General features: G+C 38.0%; 2 protein-coding genes and 1 pseudogene across 10 annotated transcripts; 2 read left to right on the top strand and 1 right to left on the bottom strand.

Moving 5' to 3' along the window:
- Window positions 1-53: 53 nt before the first annotated feature.
- On the top strand, window positions 54-4906 carry CRY2 (cryptochrome 2). 8 transcript variants are annotated; one of them, XM_016792206.2, is made up of 7 exons: window positions 54-183; window positions 502-566; window positions 695-1388; window positions 2063-2284; window positions 2390-3096; window positions 3246-3921; window positions 4538-4906. In XM_016792206.2, exons 3-7 carry the CDS (start codon window positions 1079-1081, stop codon window positions 4561-4563), a joined length of 1941 nt encoding a protein of 646 aa, XP_016647692.1. In that variant the 5' UTR covers window positions 54-183; window positions 502-566; window positions 695-1078; the 3' UTR covers window positions 4564-4906. The 8 variants fall into 8 exon arrangements, 7 of the variants coding, with proteins under 7 accessions (XP_016647692.1, XP_016647694.1, XP_016647691.1 ...); XM_016792208.2 differs by having other exon boundaries at window positions 60-183; window positions 711-1388; XM_016792204.2 differs by having other exon boundaries at window positions 146-339.
- Window positions 4907-10769: 5863 nt separating this feature from the next.
- Window positions 10770-12583, top strand: LOC103324100 (phosphoenolpyruvate carboxylase kinase 1-like). Its single transcript, XM_008226138.2, has 2 exons — window positions 10770-12028; window positions 12233-12583. Exons 1-2 carry the CDS (start codon window positions 11251-11253, stop codon window positions 12280-12282), a joined length of 828 nt encoding a protein of 275 aa, XP_008224360.1. The 5' UTR covers window positions 10770-11250; the 3' UTR covers window positions 12283-12583.
- A 2419-nt stretch (window positions 12584-15002) lies between these two features.
- Window positions 15003-18490, bottom strand: LOC103324101 (low affinity inorganic phosphate transporter 1 pseudogene; annotated as a pseudogene). The gene is made up of 2 exons (XR_016124708.1): window positions 18255-18490; window positions 15003-16810 (listed from the first exon to the last, which is right to left on the bottom strand). The product of XR_016124708.1 is annotated as a low affinity inorganic phosphate transporter 1 pseudogene (transcript).
- Between the last annotated feature and the right edge of the window lie 1000 nt (window positions 18491-19490).

The raw sequence follows: 19490 nt of genomic DNA, 5'->3' as shown, positions 1-19490 counted from the left end.
AACGGGCTTAGCCTTATCTTTTTTACCAGTGGGGTTCACAAAGAAGACAAGAAATCGTCGCCTACCATAATCACTGTCATTATCTCCACGTGATGTTACGTTAATGGGATAATCATACAGTCACGTAAAGCCATTTCTTTGATTCACAGTATTGACCACCTCTCTGCACAAATTGTACACAAGGTAAAGCTTTTTTTGTTTATTTATTTGTGCACTATTTTCTTTTCCCATGTCCAGGAAATATGGGAAAATTATGCATCCTTCATATTTGATTTTGGGTTCTTAGCCAAGTTGTGGGTATTTGAGATCTTTCTGGATAATCCAGAAAAAGAGAATTGGGTATTGTTTAAAGCCCTCTGTATGATTGTTTCTATTTTTCTCTTTCCAAAATATTCTTTATTGCGTATGAATAAGTAATTATTTTCGTTTGGTCTCACTCAGATTCAGATTCGTATTTATTTTTTATTTTTCAGTCACATGAAATCTAATCTTCTATTGCAGGTGGAATTGTGTTTAACGACACAAGGTGCACCCAAATGCATGAACTGTTCTTTGGATCTTCTTGAGTAAGTGTTTGCCACTTTGGGTTGCTTTTTTTCTGCTCTTTAAAAGTTGTCGGCTGGGTATTGGCGATTTTATTTTGTGGAGTTCTGTTGTTTGGTTGATGACTTCATGGAGAGTTTTACTTTTTCAGTTGGTGAAACATGTAGGGAAGGCTCAGTTGGTCCACAGATAGGTTGGGAACAGTCAAATTTCTTTGACCCAGAACATCTTGATAGGCTGGCCTTTTTGGGTCCTTGGTAGTTCAAAATAATCTTCACTTCCCAGGTTCAGCTGCGGAGAATTATCTCCAGATCTTTCCCTTGACTGGGCAAAGTTTTTTGCTGTCGTTCTACTGGCAAAAGCTGCAGTTTGTGATTGTAAGTTGCTTTATGGTTTTCTTTGATTGAGGACCTTCAGTCTGATTTCTGGGATTTGTGGCTACTGGCTAATGAGTAGAGGAAGGAGGAAGAGAAATTTTTGAGACTTTTATAAAACTTGATACTGAAATTTGATCCTGAAGAAACTGAATTACAAGATGGGTAGCAACAAGACTATAGTTTGGTTTAGAAGGGACCTCAGGATTGAGGATAATCCTGCCTTAGCTGCTGCTGCTAGGGATGGTAGCGTCTTCCCTCTTTATATATGGTGTCCTCAAGATGAAGGACAATTTTACCCGGGTCGAGTTTCGAGGTGGTGGCTAAAGCAGTCTCTTGCTCACTTGGACCATTCCCTGAGATCCCTTGGGGCTGAACTTGTGCTAATCAGAACCCAGAGCACTCTTGCTGCTCTCTTGGAGTGCATTGAAGCCATTGGAGCTACAAAAGTAGTATTCAACCATCTTTATGGTATGTTCTGGAGCCAACCCTCAAAGTAGTTTCAGTCAACTGATATAACGTTGATTTTCTAAAAGCATAGTGAAGATCTAATTTTCATTCATTTCTGATACCTTATTTCGTTTGTTCTCTCAATATTTTTGTTTATGTGACTTAATGCCCCTCTGTGAGAGACAGAGAGAGCTCAAGGTCCATCATTCATTCTGGATTTCTATATATTGAATTAGAAATTTCAGTCCCTTTCTGGACGTCTATATTTGTTTTTTGTTTTAGGGTTGTAGAGGATGATTGTGGCATCCTTAATGCTTTACCCCTGTGCAGTTGTAACTGTTAAGTTAACATTGATCCCAAAAGCTAAGGTGTTAGCAAATTGACCAGTATAACATACACCACAGCTAATGGTTATTTTTCAGCTCGACTAAAATGAAGATTTCTCTTGTGATATCAATGACATTTCACAAATTTCACTCACGAAATGAGGTCAAAGATTTTGTTGTCTTATAATCGAAGGCACATGTCACAAATCAAATTGAAAATGATTTTATTTAGTCGGCAATCAGCGTTGTGCTGGAGAACAGAGCCCTTATCTGTCATGCATGCTAGGTGTGTTGATGCTTCTTGCAAATTGCTTCAAGGTGTTTCGTTTCTTTCCAATTTGTAAATATTCTATTGCTTTTCCTTCCCAGATCCTATTTCACTTGTTTGTGATCACAACATCAAAGGAAAGCTGGTGGAGCTAGGCATTTCTGTGCAAAGCTACAATGCAGATCTGTTGAATGAGCCATGGGAAGTATATGATGCAAGAGGGCAAGCTTTTACAACCTTTGAGGCGTACTGGGACAAGTCCTTAAACATGCAACGGGAACTTGTCACACTCCTTCCTCCATGGAAATTGGTGCCAGCAACAGGTACATTTCGACTTTCTGAGTTTTGTGTGTGTGTGTGTGTGTGTGTGTGTGTGTATTTGCTGGGAAAGAAACAAATAAAGAAGACAAATTTATTTCATTTGACAGGAAATGTAGCAAAATGTTCAATTGAGGAATTGGGTCTTGAAAATGAAACAGAAAAATCTAGCAATGCCCTCTTAGCAAGAGCATGGTCTCCTGGTTGGAGCAATGCCGATAAGGCTCTAAGTGAATTTTCTGAGTTGCACCTGCTTCAATATTCAAAGAACAGGACAAAGGTTGGGCAAAACTCTACATCACTTTTATCCCCATATCTTCATTTTGGAGAACTGAGCGTGAGGAAAGTTTTCCAGTTAGCTCGAATGAAGCAGATACTGTGGGCAAAAGAAGGGAACTCTATAGGGGTTGAGAGTGTGACTCTTTTCCTGAGGGCCATTGGGCTCAGAGAATACTCACGGTATCTTTGTTTTAACTTTCCATTCACTCATGAGAGACCACTGCTTAGCAACTTGAATTTTTTTCCTTGGCAAGCTGACCAGAACAATTTTAAGGCTTGGAGACAAGGTCGGACCGGGTACCCTTTGGTTGATGCAGGAATGAGAGAGCTATGGGCAACCGGGTGGATACACAACAGAATAAGAGTGATCGTATCAAGTTTTGCTGTGAAAGTATTGCTTCTTCCTTGGAAATGGGGAATGAAGTATTTCTGGGACACACTTTTGGATGCTGATTTGGAAAGTGATATCCTTGGTTGGCAGTATATCTCAGGGAGCTTACCAGATGGCCATGAGCTTGAGCGTTTGGACAGTCCAGAGGTGAGTGTTTTGCTTCAGTACTTTATAAATTGAAAGCTAAAGAAAATGCAGCTACCTGAATACCCTAAAACACAACAAATTTATTCTTGAGGAACATAAAACTATTTTAGTCCATTCTAACTTTAATTCATGTGAATTTTGGGAGTCAGGTTCAAGGCTCAAAATTTGACCCGGAGGGTGAATATGTAAGGCATTGGCTGCCTGAGTTAGCGCGTCTGCCAACTGAGTGGATCCATCATCCTTGGGATGCACCAGATAATGTGCTTAAAGTTTCGGGGGTAGAGTTAGGATTTAACTATCCAAAACCTTTCATTGAGATAGATTTGGCTAGAGAACATTTGACCAAGGCTATATTCAAGATGTGGGAAATGGAAGCAGCAGCAAAGGCTGCAAACTCAAATGGCACAGATGAAGTTGTTGTTGACAATTCCGATGGTATTGAAATTTTGCCTATCCCAAAAGTGATCTTAAAGAATAATGCTCCTTGTCCTACTTACTCATCGAATGATCAGAAGGTGCCTACATGTCAAAATTCCGAGAGTAACCAATTTAATAGGAAGAGATCCAAACATATGCAAGAAGAAAGGCCACTCCAAGATAATTTGCACAATCCTAATGAAGCTGGGACCTCGAGAACAAATGAAGATTGCAGCTCTACAGCTGAATCTTCAATGTCTAAGAAGCAGACAACAAGCAGAAATTCATTTTCTGTTCCACAGTCATGTTCCTCATCAAAAGACAACTCTTTTTTGGAGTGTGAATCTTCTGACATGAAGCAGTCATGGCAAGAACAGATTGACATGGAACAGAGTTCAAGCAAAGATGGTAAGCAAAGAATTAACTAATTGTTTGAGTTTAAATTCATTCCAAATTCCAATATATGAAAGCAGGAACAGTTTGACTTAGTGTTGATGATTTATTTTGGAAAACCTATCTGCAGTTCATTCTATTAATTAAATTTCTGCAGTTCATTCCACTGGTCTCCTCACTATTCAATTCAGCTATAGTTTTGACAAATTTAGTTTCTGGTGCATGCAAAAAATTGTTTGAGCTTTGTGAATTTGGCTTTCAGAAACAAGTCTACCAATATGAACAAGAAAACAAAGAAAGTTCTGGACTACAAAATCCACCAAAAGTTAATGGAAATGCTGTTAGATCAGACTTATATCACAATAATTGCGAGGTTTACATATTACTGTCTCCCCAGAACAAAAATTAGAGAGGCAGATTTGTGTGTATGTGTTTTAGCCAGGTGGTTTTGGGCTGTGGAAAGGATGAATTGGCGCATGATAAATGACTCAAAATCTGAGAATTTCTCTCCGTACCTTCCTTTCTACCATTCAATGGTTGTAAAAGTTAGTTGTGTGTCAGTATTTCAATTAAATGTTATTGCTTGTATTGCACTATTTAATTTAATTATTTCAAACTTCTGTGGGAGTAGGAGCTACGGGAGATGAATGCCTATAAGTCGGAATACATTGGCGACCGTACTGTTCATCAAGAAAGAGGATGGTTCTGCGTTTGGAGTAATGTAATGCAGTATGCATGGTGCAATTGTCCTTTAGGTATGACAACAATAACTCGAGTGTAAAATCCATAGCATGTAAATGATTACTGGCTGATAAGATGTCCATTTTTCCTCCATAATAGTAGATATAGAGATTGAAGAACTAACAAGCTTGAAACAGAAAACTTCCCAACTTTGTTGGTGCATGCTTGCTCTATGTACTGTTGTTGTAAGAGAAAGGACGCATCATATGCTTTATTAAGGATTTGGCATGGCATAATAAATTTTGTAAATTTTGAAGCATCATATGCCTCAGTGGAGCCATGGCTCAAATATCTTGTTCTTCCTATTTCTATTGCTTCCTTTCATATGTAATAATCACTTAACCAGTAGACTTTGATGGTTAACTTAAGGTTTCTGAGTGGTTTTTTTTCCCTGCGAAGGGTTTTTATTTATATTTAAAAATACAATCACTTGAGTTTTATTTTCCTCAACTCTTATTTATCTGTTAAAAAATATCTGATACATTCAGATTCAGACATGATTTCATCTGCTGCTTGGTCCTGATTTGGAGAGAAACTCTCATGCAATGGGGATATCACTTTTTAGTATCCCTGATCAAAAAACACAATGAGATGTGAGATAACTTTTCCACATGTTATTATGTTATTGACTGGGAGTTTGTTTTTTTTTTCCCTGATTTGGGTGTCTAGTAAAATAACCCACCAGTATTTAGAAAATGTTAGATTGTCTTGTCAGAGAAGATTATTTTAGAGATACAGGCAACTTTATTCTATAACTACAAGACACAAGCTGCAAATCCTTCACTAAGAAATGGGCCAGCTTGTCACATCCTTTATAGTATAGAAACACAAGCAACTTGACAGCCAGAGTCCAGAGATACTCCAGATATTTAATTAGCATATTGCTAATAAAATAAAATTCTGTTAAACAAAGCTGCTTGAGAAAATCGCCAAAAGCACAACCTTAGAGCCAGCATGCATGCTAAATGTTTCTTTGCCTACTTAGAATTTGGCATGAGTATGGCGTATTGGTTAGGTCCAAGTACGTATGGATTCAAATAATTGAAGATCACCACCAAAACTAAGGTTTCTTTTTTTATTTTCTTCTTTTGAAATGCTAACTCTATTTTAAAGTCAAAGTTCACAACTTGCTTTTCGATACAAACCGAAAGGGTTGAGAAAATCTTCGACCTCTCGACTTATTGTCAATTATTAATTTCGGGTTCGATATTTACATTCTAATAGTAATCCTAAATGGGGTCATATTTTATTTTGAGTTTTATTATTAAATTATAAATTATAAACGAGAAACCTTAGATTTGTGGTACACAATACAATTTGGATGGAAGTAAACAATACAAAGACAAGTATATAATATGGTGTGAATCTTGAAAAAGAAAAAGTCCGTCAATGCATGCATACAAGATCAAATACCAAGCTTTTGTTATTTGTAATTTAAAACAAAAATCTTCCATGGCAGTGCCTGTCAAGAGTTTGACAGCTGAGAATAAATTATCATGAAACAATCTTAAAACACAGTCTTGTTGGCCATGGCGATTAATCTCAATTTCCTATAAGACAAACCACCCATAAATACACTTAAAAAATAAATAAAATAAAGCGAAAATAGCATAGCCACACAAGCAATATTTTGCATTGAGTGGCGCACGCCACATTGGATGCACAAACAATCGCTTGTTCTGGACATTATATGTATAAACATTATATTATGGGCATAATGTCCGACGCAAACAAGGCTTGTGAAGTGGAAGTCTAGGTTGATACATTTGTATTTGTTAATGTGTCCCCCTCATTACCTAACTATTGATTTGGATCTCTTCACTAATCCAATACGTTAAATTAAGAGATTGTGTTATGTCTCCCATGACTTGCCTTGCACCATTCAGTAGGATTTAGGCAAGGGGCTTGTAGCTTAGTTGGTTAAGAGCATTTTACTTCTGCATATGAAGTTTTAAGTTTGATTCCCCCCTCTCCCAATATCGCTTATATATATATATATATATATATATATAAAGTTGTAGGATTTAGTTCTCCTCAGGACTTATATTGATAGAGGTAATGATTCATCAGAAAATTTATGCTGATCACCAATTGTCAGTCATTTATGTTGATATGCCATTACTTGTTCACTACTTTAACTTAAATTTAAACATCTATAAAAAGAGATTAGGATAGACTAATTATAGTTAAAGTTTGGAAACTAGCTGACTATATAAGAGATTACTTGAAAACTTGTGATTCCCCTACTCCATTCTTCACTAAAAACAAACTCTATGATTTACATGTGCATAAAAATAAAATAAAAACCGTACTCTCATGAATACGAATAGAATATATATAATGTTATGATTATCTTATGATTTGATACGTATAATTTATGAGTGATTTTATACGCAACCCTAATGTTCATCATACAAATAAAAAGAAGAAAAAGTTTTGTATTTCATGGACCATTTGGAAAGGGACATTCGCATGTATTCTTCCGCAAGTTCATAATCGTCCCCCTAACCTTTTGTGCAATTATTGTCCTTGGTTTGTACTGCATAACTCTGCAAGCATATCTCTGAAATTGAAGAAGTAGCTATCAAGATTCCAATGTACCGTTTGCTTCCTCCCAAAGGCCATTTGATTCCTCATCCTCACATTTGTACATTTGTGAATTTTGCGAGAGTCTCTTTGTCGCATTTCAATGACTTTGGAGAAATAGAAAATATATATATAAAGGCCTAAAATATCTAAACTCAGCTCCTTTTACTAACCGCAGGGGTCAGCTCAGCTCTGAGGGACGAAGGTGAGGTTGACGGATCAACACCAATGCCCCGATCGGATGGTGTCTCTTGGATCGCGGAGAGGACTTCTTCAATTTTCTAACAAAATTGAAAGTTGAATCAGTTGTCAGAATGGATGGGCCAGACTGAGGCCTCGTCGAACAACTCCTTTTAATACTGACTCTTGTCGTTGTGTAGGCGTGCCACTATTGGGTATACAACTAGCCCAATAGATCTGGTGTGAATATGGATGATGGATACTTGTGGAGTTTGCGCTTTCTTTATGGACTTTTATCGGGTCATTGTGCTCTAAGAGGGGTACTGGCCTAGATGGATTCTTTTCTATGCCTTAGTTAAGAGGACTTCAAAGTTCTTTTCTTCGTGAATGTCACCCTAACAGGTATGAGCAGCATCTGAACAGGCAATAGAGTAAGACCAAGTTCGTGATTAGTAAAGACCCTGCTTTGGCTTTATTAACCTGTTTCAATGTTTTTCTCGTTTTCGAACTAAATTAGTAATTAATTTGGGCCTGACAATATAATGTTCGTGCCCAACTCAACTCCCTGTCCTTTTCTTTATTGTATCGTTCAGGCCCCTATCCCTTTTCGGGCATGAATATCAGTTTTCCTAGCTTTTCAAAGAATAGGATGACGGGAATCCAATTATAAGTATTAAAATTATTCAAAGCTTTCTTTGTCAAATGATTAATTAAAATTTAACTACCAAATCTTCTGCAATTTATATATTACTTAGAACTTCAAATTAAACAACATGAGATTCTTTGGTTAATCCATTAATTTATCCTTAAATTCAAGCAAAAGAGCAAAGATAAAGGAGCTGGAAATTTATCAATCCAGTCCAGAGATTACATGAATTGAAACGACATACATATTAAAAGAAAATCATACCATGGACATGGCAAAGCTATGAGAGATAATCACAGGATTTGTCGACTGGATATCTTGATGGCAAAGTAGGCAGATTGTTATCTTGAAAGAGCTTTTGAAGACTTTTCGTCTGGTTTTGGAGAGAGAGTCCTTTCTCTGAAGTAGACCCTTATTATTTATAGAGGGGGATGAACTTGTAATGATAGAAATTGCGACAAGACCTTTGGTTTGTGGTTCAAAGTCAGCTGCTAGTTCGTTGATCTTAACCAGTTCATAGAGGGAATGATGGAAGATTTCTGGCAAGGACCGCCGGTTTCCTTTGTGGAGTTTTCTTGATTTGACTTCTTGTACTTGAAAACCTGGCTGGCAATTTTGATCTTCTGGTTTTTGGGGGCTTCAATACGACTTGCTTTCTTGCTGGGCGAGTAAGAAGTCAATTCGTCATTAAATGTGATAATCTCCTTCGACCTCCCACGTGGGTTCAGAAGACACGTTTATCAATTTCTGACGTGTAGTGTGAGATAAGGGTTTGACTTTCTTGACCTTGGGCCTTTTCATTTATTCATCCAAAGAGGCCCAGTCGTGAGGAAGACAATTTCATCGAGACAAACAAGTGCTAATGGGCCTGACTCCATTTTTTAAAATATCTTTCAAACCGTGCAACCACTTTTGGCCCGTTTACCAAAATTGAATGATGGAAGATTTCTGGCAAGGACCACCGGTTTCCTTTGTGGAGTTTTCTTGATTTGACTTCTTGTACTTGAAAACCTGGCTGGCAATTTTGATCTTCTGGTTTTTGGGGGCTTAATATTATGTTGGTTTCATGATGAAAACATTTTCGTTCTAACATTTTTATGGGTTTAATTTTGAGAATATTGTTGAATATAATTCCTTTACTATATATGAAGAAATAATAATTGACGTCCTAGCTTCCCAATCTCATATCCAGGTTGAATCAGAATACAAATTTGTGAGTCGGATTTTATATTTATTTATTGAATTTTCATGTGACAAAACCCAAAAAATGTGTCATACATACCACCATTATTTTCTTTACTTTTTGATTTAGTTATTAATATTAATTCGCTTGCCCATGGTCATTATGTAAAATTGGGCAAGAATCCACTATCTAGAGTCCATGTGATTGGTTATTTTAGTTTTTTGGTCATTCTCTTAATTATATTTAAAAAAAAATTAACAAACCATTCACATAACCACTTAAGCTGCACGCTTCTCACAACTTTTTTTGTTTTTGTTTTTGTTTTTTTTATTGGCCAACAATAAGATATTATCTTTTTGAAACACAAGGGTGATAGTGTTTTATTAATGACGAGAAAAGGGTAACAAGTACAAAAAACCGGACCAAGCCCTAGAGGATTAGGTAAGTACTCTACACCCAACGAAGTGTAGTAATCGTCGGCTACGAAGTAGCCTGCCTCCTCAACCGCAAGCGGCGCAAGCTTAAGTGTTTTATTATTTAAATATAATTAGGAGAATGACAATATTAGAAGATCTGGCGGTTCTTCAAACCAAGTAGTAGTAGTTCCAATGTGGGAAGCATAACACGCCAGACGATGAGCCGCTCCATTTGCAACACAACGGATATAGGTAAAACCATCCCCAGTGATTTGAGTTAGTAGCGTCTTAGTGTCTTCAACCACTGGGCCTATAGGGGACCTATCAACAGAAAGACTTCGGATTGTTGACACGATCTGGAGAGAATCATTCTAAAAAATTACATTAGTAAAATCCCCTTCCACCGCCAAAATTCCTCCTTCACGAGCTGCTATTGCTTCAACCTGTAAAGCTGAGAAGACATTGTCCACATACAACGCTCTTCCCACAACAAAATTACCATTAGAATCACGCACCATGATTCCCACACCTCCATCTGTGTGACCTGCTGTCCAAGAGCCATCAACATTAATTTTTAGGCTTCCGGTAATTGTTTTTTTCTTAATAAAGTCATCTTATGACGTTAAACATTGAAAATCCTCTTCTAATCACTTTCTAGAAGTTAGTTCTTGAAGTGTTAATTCCATAGTTACTTATCATTTTCGCTTTTCAATTTTATGGTGTTTAGCGAGTGAATTATTAATTGTCAAGGACCCTAATTAGTACTCATCGAGTAAGGAGTTTTCCAGGCTGTTTCCTTCTCTAATTTTTAACAACATATTAAGGCTCCTTAATACTTCCCCAAACAATATTAATCTCATTTAGTTTTATTATAGAAACATAACTTATAAGCAAAACATAAGTGATTGCCAATCATAAACACAAATACTTTTCACCGCACATCAACGGACTACTCATAAACGTGTGGGCATACACAATTATTATGAATAATATCAAACTAAAAACAAGATAGTGTTATCAACGGGATCTAGTCCAGTAAAATAGAGTCTTGACTTACGGACAAAAAAGAAAAAATAGTGTTTCACCCAACATGCACTAGTGCTTGTATGAATAATATGCATTACGATGTCTAGATACGCACTTAAATTGTGGCAATCTGTAATTACCTTTTATAGGTGGGAGTCGAATAGGTTTCCAACTACTAAACCAACCACAAAGAAAATCCTTATAAAAAACCAAAAAATAAAAAATCAAGCAGCAGGAGAAATACCTGATAGTGTACGACACGGACTTCCAATTATTAGAAAGGACGGCAACAGTACGGAAATCACGTTCTCCTTTTCCATTTCCATTGGAAGAAAGGGCATTTGCGTAATTTCAACCCACCCCACGGGTACAGGTTCGTTGATTCACTTCGAATCTCCAGCCGTTAGATTCTACATGAAACACGTGGCGGGCGCAGAAGGAACGATTCCATTTACACCCCGAATATTCTCCCGAAACATTCCCGTAACCATCGCGCCTATTAAAATCCCAACGAAACCAACCCAACCTCCCGTTTGACTCCAAAAATCACAGACTTAGTTAAACTAATGAGTGAGGCACTGCAGCGAGACTACCAGCTGTGCGAGGAGCTCGGCCGTGGACGATTCGGCGTCGTTTTCAAAGCCCAGAGGAACGGCGACGTTTTCGCCGTCAAATCGATCGACAAGCGAATCGCCGACTCAGGCGACTCGCTCGATGCCCAATGTCTGTTGACGGAGCCGAAGATTTTGAAGCTTTTGGCCTCGCACCCCAACGTCATCAACCTCCACGACCTCTACGAAGACGACGACCACCTCCACATGGTCCTCGACCTCTGCGATGCGCCCGATCTCTACCGCCGAGTCACTCTCGGAGTCTTCTCCGAGCCCGAGGCCGCCTCGGTCATGGCTCAGCTCATGCTCGCCGTCGCGCACTGCCACCGCCTCGGCGTGGCTCACCGGGACATCAAGCCCGACAACATCTTGTTCGACGGTCGGGACCGGCTCCGGCTCGCCGATTTCGGATCGGCCGAGACGTTCGGGGATGGCGAGACGATGAGCGGCCTCGTCGGAACGCCGTACTACGTGGCGCCGGAATTGGTGGCGGGAAGGGAGTACGGGGAGAAGGTCGACGTTTGGAGCTCCGGTGTTGTTCTGTACATAATGCTGGCCGGTTTCCCTCCGTTTTACGGCGAAACGGCAGCAGAGATCTTCGAGGCGGTGCTCAGAGCGAACTTGAGATTTCCTTCGAGGGTTTTCAACGGCGTCTCGGCATCCGTCAAAGATTTGTTGAGGCGGATGCTGTGTAAGGACGTTTCCAGAAGGTTCTCGGCTGAGCAAGTTCTCAGTAAGTAGTCTGTGTTGATTTTTGTTTGATTAATTTCAGTTTTCACGTCCGCTTAGACTGTTTGGTTGCGGGGATAGGTTGGGTAATTTGATATCCTTAATTGGAATAGCGAGACATCCAATTTTCAAAGTTTGTTAATCATAATAATTGAGTGGAAACGGGGACTATAGAGTAAAAATCTAATGTGGGGTTGTTTGGGTACAGGACATCCATGGATTACAAGCGGGGGAGGGGCCAGAGCTGGGGCTGATTAAGCGTGAAGCATCGAATTAAGCCTCCTTATAAATAGATTTTGTAAAAGCTTGGTGCTAGCTACTGTACATATACGCAATGGTGTCGGGGAAAATGAAAGCATTTGTAGTTGCTTTCCCGGAAAAGAAGAAAGGAAAAAAGCGAGTTTTTTTTTTTTTGTTTGTTTTTTTCTCTGCGCTTGATATATATTGGAGTGTTTTTCTGTGTTTTTTTCTTCTTTTTTGTTTGGTTGTTTTTAATTTTAATATGGTGGTGGTATGTGTAATGAGAGCTTTGGAGTTGAGTTTCCTCTGGTTTCTGCTATTATTTAGCTCTGGAATTCTTTAATTTTGATCCTAATAACAGATAAGGGGTCTATAAGAAAAATAAAAGTAAATCTTAATTTTGATCCTAATAACAGATAAGGGGTTAAGAGGCAAATCTTATCCTTGAAACATTTGGAAGTGATGTGAAATAGAAGTAGACTTTGATGGTAACTTGTCATTGATGGATGCTATATTTCTATAGCCTATCTGAGATTTAGTGTTGCGTGGAAGTGGAAACCATGTTGAATTTTGATTATGTTGTGCATTCTCTGTATTACTCTTCGTTTTTAAGAATGAGTAATGTAGCCCCTTTTGCCACGAGCAAATATGCCTCGAAACCATTTTAAGATGGCACAATGTTATCAGGTGGTTGGATTTACGAAAAAGTTATAGTTTAAATGGTTAAGAGTATTTATTTTATTTTTAAATTGCTTTTCTTTCGTTAATATTACACGTAAAAATGGAATGAAGTCCCGTTTTATGTGGGCACGTCAAAACATTGTTGATAGAATGGCAATATCACCCTTGATTTGATTTATGTGGATGAAATGGATATTAGAACTAGTGAGGTCCATGGTCATTATAGTGACGATGGTCCCTCCATGCCTAAATAATGGCGGCATGGTACTGATTATTTATCACTACTCGGAGTACAATTTGGATATTAGAGGGACAATATTTGGGGCCTATGGGCCTACTAAATTGGTGTGACAAGGCTGATTTTTTTTACATGTTCCAAGTCTAGTGCGTGCCTGCCTACTAATTTAGCTACCATACAAGGATCAAGTTGATGCTATCAAACAACCAGTCTTTTTTTTGGTCGAAAAACAAAAGTCATTGAGGAAAAGAAAAACCGACCCATGTGAGGAAGGGCCACCCAACCATTCCCATTTCTTTGTGTTTATCAAACGTCAAATTATCCATTCGATCACCCTTAACGTCCTAGTGCAAAAGAGATGTGGAATATAGAGCTGCTTCTGCCTTCTGAGAGGTGGTGGTGGCCATGGTGGGGTGGCACCGTGGCATATTTGCATTTATATCCGTTTTATCCGTACGCATCCGTAGTTATAATATAACTATTTCTTTTTATGTACGTGACTAGTTATGCGACGAGAGAAATAGAGAGAGGGATGCAAATAGCAAGAAATATGTAAGCTTCTCTATGTGTAGTGAAGCGAGCGTGAGAGAGCACAAAGAATGAGCATGACGTTACTTTTTCAGGTGGCGGTGAATACAACGATATTTTTTCAGGTGGTGGTGGTAGAGTTCATTTAGGCTCTTGGGTTACTTTATGGTTTCGATTATGTTGGGATTATGTTTGATCATGAACACGCATCAGCGGCAACTAACATCTTCTTCTTCTTCTTCTATCCATGAGCTCATACTCTTCTGGTTTTGGAATTGTAAAGTGGAAAACCTCACGGGGTATCATAACACTCATCAGCGGCTTTACGATTTTCGTTGTTGGAAGCCATTGATGATGCAAAGCCTAGTTCAAAACTAATCAAACAGAGAGAGAGAGAGAGAGAGAGAGAGAGAGAGAGAGAGAGAGTAGGATCTTTTATCTTTTATTTTTATTTTTATGTTTTTTTTTAATATATGTATATAGATTATTAGAAAATGTTATTTTCTCATTTTATATAATGATTTTTTTTTTAAATGAGCTATGAAAAGACATATATACCATTCTTGTACCCCTCATATGCCGTTCACATGAATAAATCTCATAAAAAATGTAACGATAGGGCCAATGCACCAATAATAAAGAGTTGGTAGACCATTTGAACGAATAATTTAGTTGATGAATAAAAATACAATTCGGATATAAATTTGAGGACAATTTGAATTAAAAACTCTATATATTAAATAAACAAAATGTTCATGTTCATACTTCAATTTTTAATACCATAAGATAAAAAAAGTACTCATGTATTCTTCATGATTCATTCACATAATAATTAAACCACATAAAATAAAACAAAAATTGATCTCAAGTACCAAGAAGAGAAGAAAATATAATGAAAACTGAAAAGGAAAAAGAAAAAGAAAAAAAGGAGAATAAAAAAAAATGTGGGGGAAGTCGGACTCGGGAAAGAAAGAAGAGGGGCTGATAAGGTAATTGGAATAAGTTTAAGAGAGTTTTGAAATTATAATTTTTGCCCCAGATTGTTAAATTTCGTTTTGACCCCGTTTTATTTTTAAAAATGTCAAAATCGCTCATGCCTTGTCTTGACTATGGGTCGTGTTTGGGGAGTATCTTGACCATGAGTGCCTTGACTATGAGTCCAAATGAAGGTAATAATTTGCATAAATTTGATCAGAGAGTGCATTCATGCAATTATTTGGACAGAAAGTAGAAGGTATGCTAGATGAGGGGGCATAAATGATATATAAAAAAAAAATTACAACTGGGAAAATTAGGAGCATTTAGCCAACTTTCTTTTTAATTACTTTTAATTGGAACGTAGGCTACCACAAACAATAAACAGGCTCAGAGCATGAAGATAAAGCAACATGATCAAACATTCGAAAAATCCTACACAACAATGCTATAATAATCTGATAAGAAAAGAAAAAGCCTAATTAAACTGGAGCAGTTCTTGTGCCACTTTCAATCTCCTGCTGCCTTGATTCTGATGGTGCTGCATTTTCTTGCTCTGCTTCACCAGACAGGTCCTCCAGTGATCTTCCCTTTGACTCAGGCACCAAGAATGTAAACAACAGCCCTAGGAAGTTAACCACACCCAGAATTATGAGGGAGTTCCTCACCCCAATACCCTTTTCTGCATACTGAAATCCAAATGCACCCACAATTGCCCCAGCCTTCCCTGCTGCAGCTGATATACCATGGCATGTGGACCTCAGCCTTGCTGGGAAAATCTCTGCAGGCACCACGAATGTCGTGGCATTTGGACCGAAATTGGAGAAGAAGAAGGTCAATGAGTACATCACAACAAACCCAACTCGGTTCTCTCTAAGAGTCCAGTGCTGGTAAGGAATGGCCAAGGCAAACATGAAGACTGTCATGAAGAAAAACCCCATTATTTGAATTGTGAACCTTCCAATCCTGTCTATGAATGCCACGGTGAACCAGTACCCGGGGACTGTGCTGCAGAGAGCAATGAGAGTTTGTGCTCTGGCAATTTTGAAGACCTCTTCAAGAGCGCTCATGGTCTTTGCCTTTGGGATCCAGCCAATGGCACTGAAGATGTCCTTTTGGAATAGATTCTGGCTGTAGAAGGCAATGTCCAGCAAGAACCATGTGCTGGTAGTTCCAAGCAAGTGCCAGCCATGGCGGCTAAGAAAGTCTTTGGAAAACAAACCAAAATCATTCCCTCCTTGTTGCTCTATCTTCTCCTGCTCTGGTTCTACCTCAACCTGCAAAACTTTCGACATATCAGCAGCAGCCTGCTTGGCATTCTTGGCAACCAAGGCAGTGTACCGAGCAGTTTCGGGCATTTTGGCACGCCAGTAATAAGTAAGCAAAGCTGGGAGTGCACCAAACATCAAAATAATTCGCCAAACATAATCGGCTTGTGGGAAAATAGAGGCAGCTGCATCAGCTTCATAAGAGGGTGCAGGAAAACTGTGCTTGAATGCTGCAGATACTATAATTGCAACCATTCCACCAGCCAAAATCCCAAAACCTTGCATGGCAAACACAGCAGCAATGAAGGCACCACGGGTCTTTTTATTTGCATACTCAGACATGATAGTGGCTGAGAGAGGATAGTCGCCGCCAATTCCAAAGCCTAGCCAGAACCTGAAAAAGCAAAGTGTCGAAACCACAGCCTTGGCGTCTCTCCCAAATGAGAGGCCGGATGCAACTGAGCATATGACCATGACCATAAGGACCATGCCGTAGACTCGTTTTCGGCCCAATTTGTCACCAAGCCAGCCGAAGAAGAGCTGGCCTGTGAGGGTGCCGCAGAAGGCCACACCATTAACAGCAGCCGAGACATTTGAAGGCAAACTTCCAGGCTCAGCAGCTCCAGGTTGTTGATAATATATGCGGCCAATCAATTTGGTGACAAGGGAAATGCAGAAGAGATCATAGGCATCTGTGAAGAAGCCCATGCCAGCAATCACAATTGCTGTGAAATGGTACCATTGTGTTTTCGCCACATCAAGTGCATTCAGCACTTCCAGTTGTTCCTTGGCCATCACAAAATCACCCCTTCTCTGAAGTTGGTCTGCCCTGTTGTATTTTCTTCAACTGTTTAACCTGAAATTTTGATTGCAGAAAGGAAAAAAAATCAATCTATTAAACTTGTGACTGCACAACAAAAAAAAGACAGAAAAGAAAACAGGTATTGAGAAGAGGACAAAATAGGGGTTGATATGATTCCTCTGTGAACAGATGAGTTTTAAAGAGAACCATTCGACCTTTTCTTTAAGAAGTACGAGGAGAAGCTATAACTAAAGGGGATGAAGTTTCTCACACACATAAAACTAATATTATGGAAGTTCAAGATGTTTTTCACTAGCTAGACCAAGTTCGCCAGAATGATGACAATTGACAACTAAAAGAAACATGAGAAAATGACCCGGAGCACAGGAAGTCATGGGTCAATAAAGTGAAATTAATTCTAAAGAAAGTGGAATAAAATACTTTTCTTCTTCTTCTATAAGAAGAAAACAAAAGTTGGTCTATGTCAAATTCAGAAACTAAATTAAATGTTCATCAGTCAGAATATATTAAATTGCTAATGGATGCAGCTGAATTAGCAGACAGATGGATTAACATATGGATTTCAAACAGTGAATTTAAAATTCTTGAAAGCAGGGATATGGTCAAACTACAGCTGCATCTGCATCTACAACTGCAACTACAACTACAACTACTCGTTTTCTGAGCTCTAAACAGACAAAATAAAAGGGATAAACATAGAGTTAAATAATTTATCATGCAACTCAATTTCCATCAAAGAAAGGAGAATTAATGATTCACTACACAACAAAGAAAGAACTAGAAACAAAAAAACACACAGGGAAATGATCTCCAATACTACAGGAGCTTAGAGAACGCAAAATTTGAAAGCAACAAACCTTTATAATTTACTTTGAAGCAGAAAACTTATGAAAGAATTGTGCTTTATAAGCCCAGATTATATAGTATGATTTTCAGTTACACCTTTTCATTTCACTACTTGAAAAATCTGTCACGCAAATAAAATATCTCCCTTTTTCCTCTGCTTTCTTTGAGAACAGACGTGAAGTATGGAGAAACAGAAAAGAACATCCAGGAATATTCTTGAACAAGAGCAACAAAAGATGCCCAAGTTGCTTGACATTACGGTAATTACCCAATTACCATCCAACACCAAAGATGAAAAGAAACTGATTTTCACGTGCCCAAATCAAGAAAAAGTGTTTGCTTTTTCTAAATTTTTATATTGGGTTCTTGATAACGTTGCAAAATGCAACACAAGGCTTAGCAAAACAAACTCTGCGCATTAGATAAATCTCTGCAATATGTTACAATTTATTTACTTTCATGGAAAAGAATGAAGCTTGTGAGAGCTGAGAAAGAAAGGAATTGAAAATTCCAGGCATTGATTGATCCCAAATTATGCAGGCAATTAAAGAACAGATATGAACAAAACAAACCCACGTGAGTGAAAAATCAAAGCAAAAAAAAAAAGGTAGAGTGGAAAGAATCGGCAAACCTTGTAGCTGTAGCTGAAAACGAAGGTGAGAGAATCTGAATGCAATTATGAGGAAATCACAGTGCAAGGAGAAAAACCCATGTCTTGTCTTAATGCAATTAGTAGTGGAAAAAAGAAAACAGAGAGGTTTAAAGAGAGTGATGAAGCTAAGGAGAGTGGTTTTCTTTGTATGTTTCTTTCTATTATATTTAGACTCAGAAAGAAAAGGAGGAGCGAGAGAGCGAAAGTACGGGAGTGGAGGGAAGGGAAGCGGGGTTGGTTCCGTATTTAACTGCAACAGACCCTCATCATCTCCCAGTAAATGTTCAGAGGAATCTTCGTTTTTACCAGGCATATTCCCCCCCTTATTTCTCACTCACCTCACCTCTCTTCTTTGACCCTATCTTTCCTATTAGTCAACATAGTAACTTTATTTTTCTCAAAAAAGGTTTTTTTTACCCATACAAAAAATTCTCTGACTATTCCCTACGTCCAAATACAGAACTCATTTTTATTTTATTTTGTAGAAACAATATTGAAGGCGGAAATATGAACACAAGATCTTAAGTGTAAGGAAAATCGCTTTTAATCACAAGATTTACAAGCTCCTTGCGAGACCCATTTTAGTTTTAGAGTCCAACCATCTAACTTTATTCCATTGTGTTATTCTTTTGATGACTATATGAGGGAATTATAAAGAAAAACGAAAATTGGAATAATTTCTATGAGAGCTTCTATAACTTAATTATGGGCTGTCATTCAGTATTTGTGAACATCAAATCAAGATTAAAATCAGAGAAGAATATATAAATACAATAGACTTGGGTGGATTTCCTAACTCAACTAGATTTTTTTTTGCATGAACTTATTTTTATGTCTTTATTCATACTAATTGTTATGGTATGTGTCATATTAGTTGATATAAAAAACTGAGATAAGATAACCCCATTCACTATGGGTGGGTAGCAGATCAATTATAGGGAAAAAAAAAATTGAGACGAGTTGTCTCCCCTAGCATTACAAGAAGAAAATATATACCTTGTCCAAAATGATTTTTATTTTTTGATTAATGAGGAGAGAGATTTGAATTTGAGATATCTCCTAACTTTTGAAAGAGAAAGAATCGTACTAGTAGACCGGGACTACAAGAAATTTTTTAAAGTAAAAATGTACAACTAAAAAATAAAATGCTCTTTTTATCTAATGTTATTGTCAAATGACAATAACACATAATAGAAGTTTAATTGGAGTCTTAAA

The sequence above is a fragment of the Prunus mume genome, linkage group LG2, assembly GCF_029339155.1.
Source record: "Prunus mume cultivar Tortuosa linkage group LG2, ASM2933915v1, whole genome shotgun sequence".
Taxonomy (NCBI): Eukaryota; Viridiplantae; Streptophyta; class Magnoliopsida; order Rosales; family Rosaceae; genus Prunus; species Prunus mume.
Note: the sequence above shows the minus strand (reverse complement) of the source record. Positions and strands in the feature narration are given on the sequence as shown.